The sequence below is a fragment of the Macrobrachium nipponense genome, chromosome 21 (genome assembly GCF_015104395.2).
Source record: "Macrobrachium nipponense isolate FS-2020 chromosome 21, ASM1510439v2, whole genome shotgun sequence".
In the NCBI taxonomy this organism is placed as follows: Eukaryota; Metazoa; Arthropoda; class Malacostraca; order Decapoda; family Palaemonidae; genus Macrobrachium; species Macrobrachium nipponense.
The window spans coordinates 16,796,522-16,797,898 of NC_087212.1; the positions used below are offsets into that span (position 1 = coordinate 16,796,522).

Here is a 1,377-nt window from a genome sequence, read left to right on the forward strand (position 1 = left end):
CCTACCGTATCTGAGGCAGATCAAACGTCATTGCTACTGCAATGCCCAGAGGACGAAGACAGCATCTGGAGACTAGAGCCTGGAGTCGCTCGTGTGTGTGTGTGTGTGTGTGTGTGTGTGTGTGTGTGTGTGTCCAGGATCTAGAAGTCTCCAGGATCCAGAGCTCTCTCTCTTTCCCGGAAGTTTCTGAAAACAACCTTAGCGCAAAACATCAAGTACACACACACAAAAATGATAAATATAACAGTACAAAATTGTTCTTCATTGTCTTGCTGTAAAGCAGGAAACTCTGGCTCCATAGCACCTGCCGCCGGCAACTTTGGAGTGTACCCTAGTATTACTATACAACAAAGGACCTTTGAGGATACTTTGACATCCCAGATAACTATAGAGGAAAGTCTTAGACCGCCGAAGGAAGCAGAAAAAGGGAGAAATGATGAAGATGTCCAACGTCTGCGGTCGGATGTCTGCCATTTGGTTCAAGAACTGGAGGCGGCTCGAAATCTACTGGACTCCATGTCTGCTAAATTCGAAGAGTACGCCGAAGAGACAAACGGGCTGAAGAAGTTCGTCATAGCCCAGCAGGAAACTATTCAGCACTTGCAAAAGAAGAATGAAGCGAATGAACGCCAGCTTGAGCTGGCAAACCAGAATATGATGACGCTTCAAGAACAGATCTCAAGCCAAAACAAGGTAAGAGAATCTTTAGAATTGGAAGCGATCATGAGAGACAGGAAGATCGACACACTGGAAAATATGGTCGCTGAGCAGGAAACAAGGATCGATGAACTGGAAGCTGACAAGCAAAGGATGGAGGTACAGATCGAAGAACTTCAAGTGGATAAGGACTTGGAAGTACTAAGCCTCCGAGAAGAAATCGAGTCGCTCAGAGAAATAATACGAGGGCTAGAGGAGGAGAGGCCCAAATGCGAGGTCGACAGTCCACGATCCGACACCACCCAGTTCGAAACGGAAATGGAAGTGTCTCTGGTGAGTTGGACGGAATCTACGTCCTTACACGACATTCCTGCATATCTGGCTGAATCGGAGACTGAACAAATTCATGAATGTCCATGCCAGGACATACATGTCTTACCAACAGGTCTCCCAGATGACACTGTCGTCGTTCCAAGCCTTAGACAAGAGGAAAAAGAGGCCATTCCGACTCTGGAGGAAGAGAAAACCTCTCCCATTCCTCAACTTGTACCAGAGGTCATTCCCACTTTGGAGGATTACATACCTGCCACCCAAAGCGAGGCCTCAAAGGATGACCTCATCAAAAACTCACATGACACCACAGCTGGCCCGGATGAGGAACCATTAAATCGCAGCCTCAATAGTCCGACTTCCACCATTGAACTTCCAGAACAACAATTT

The 1,377-nt window shown here is 47.1% G+C and overlaps 1 protein-coding gene across 1 annotated transcript in view; it reads left to right on the forward strand.

Annotated features, from left to right (window-relative positions):
* Positions 1-231: 231 nt before the first annotated feature.
* The window catches only part of LOC135197421 (golgin subfamily A member 6-like protein 22), a 1,590-nt gene continuing 444 nt past the window's right edge, over positions 232-1,377 (forward strand). Inside the window, exon 1 of the mRNA XM_064224492.1 lies at positions 232-1,377. This exon is cut by the window's right edge and continues 444 nt beyond it. Within this exon, the coding sequence (XP_064080562.1) occupies positions 232-1,377 (1,146 nt within the window).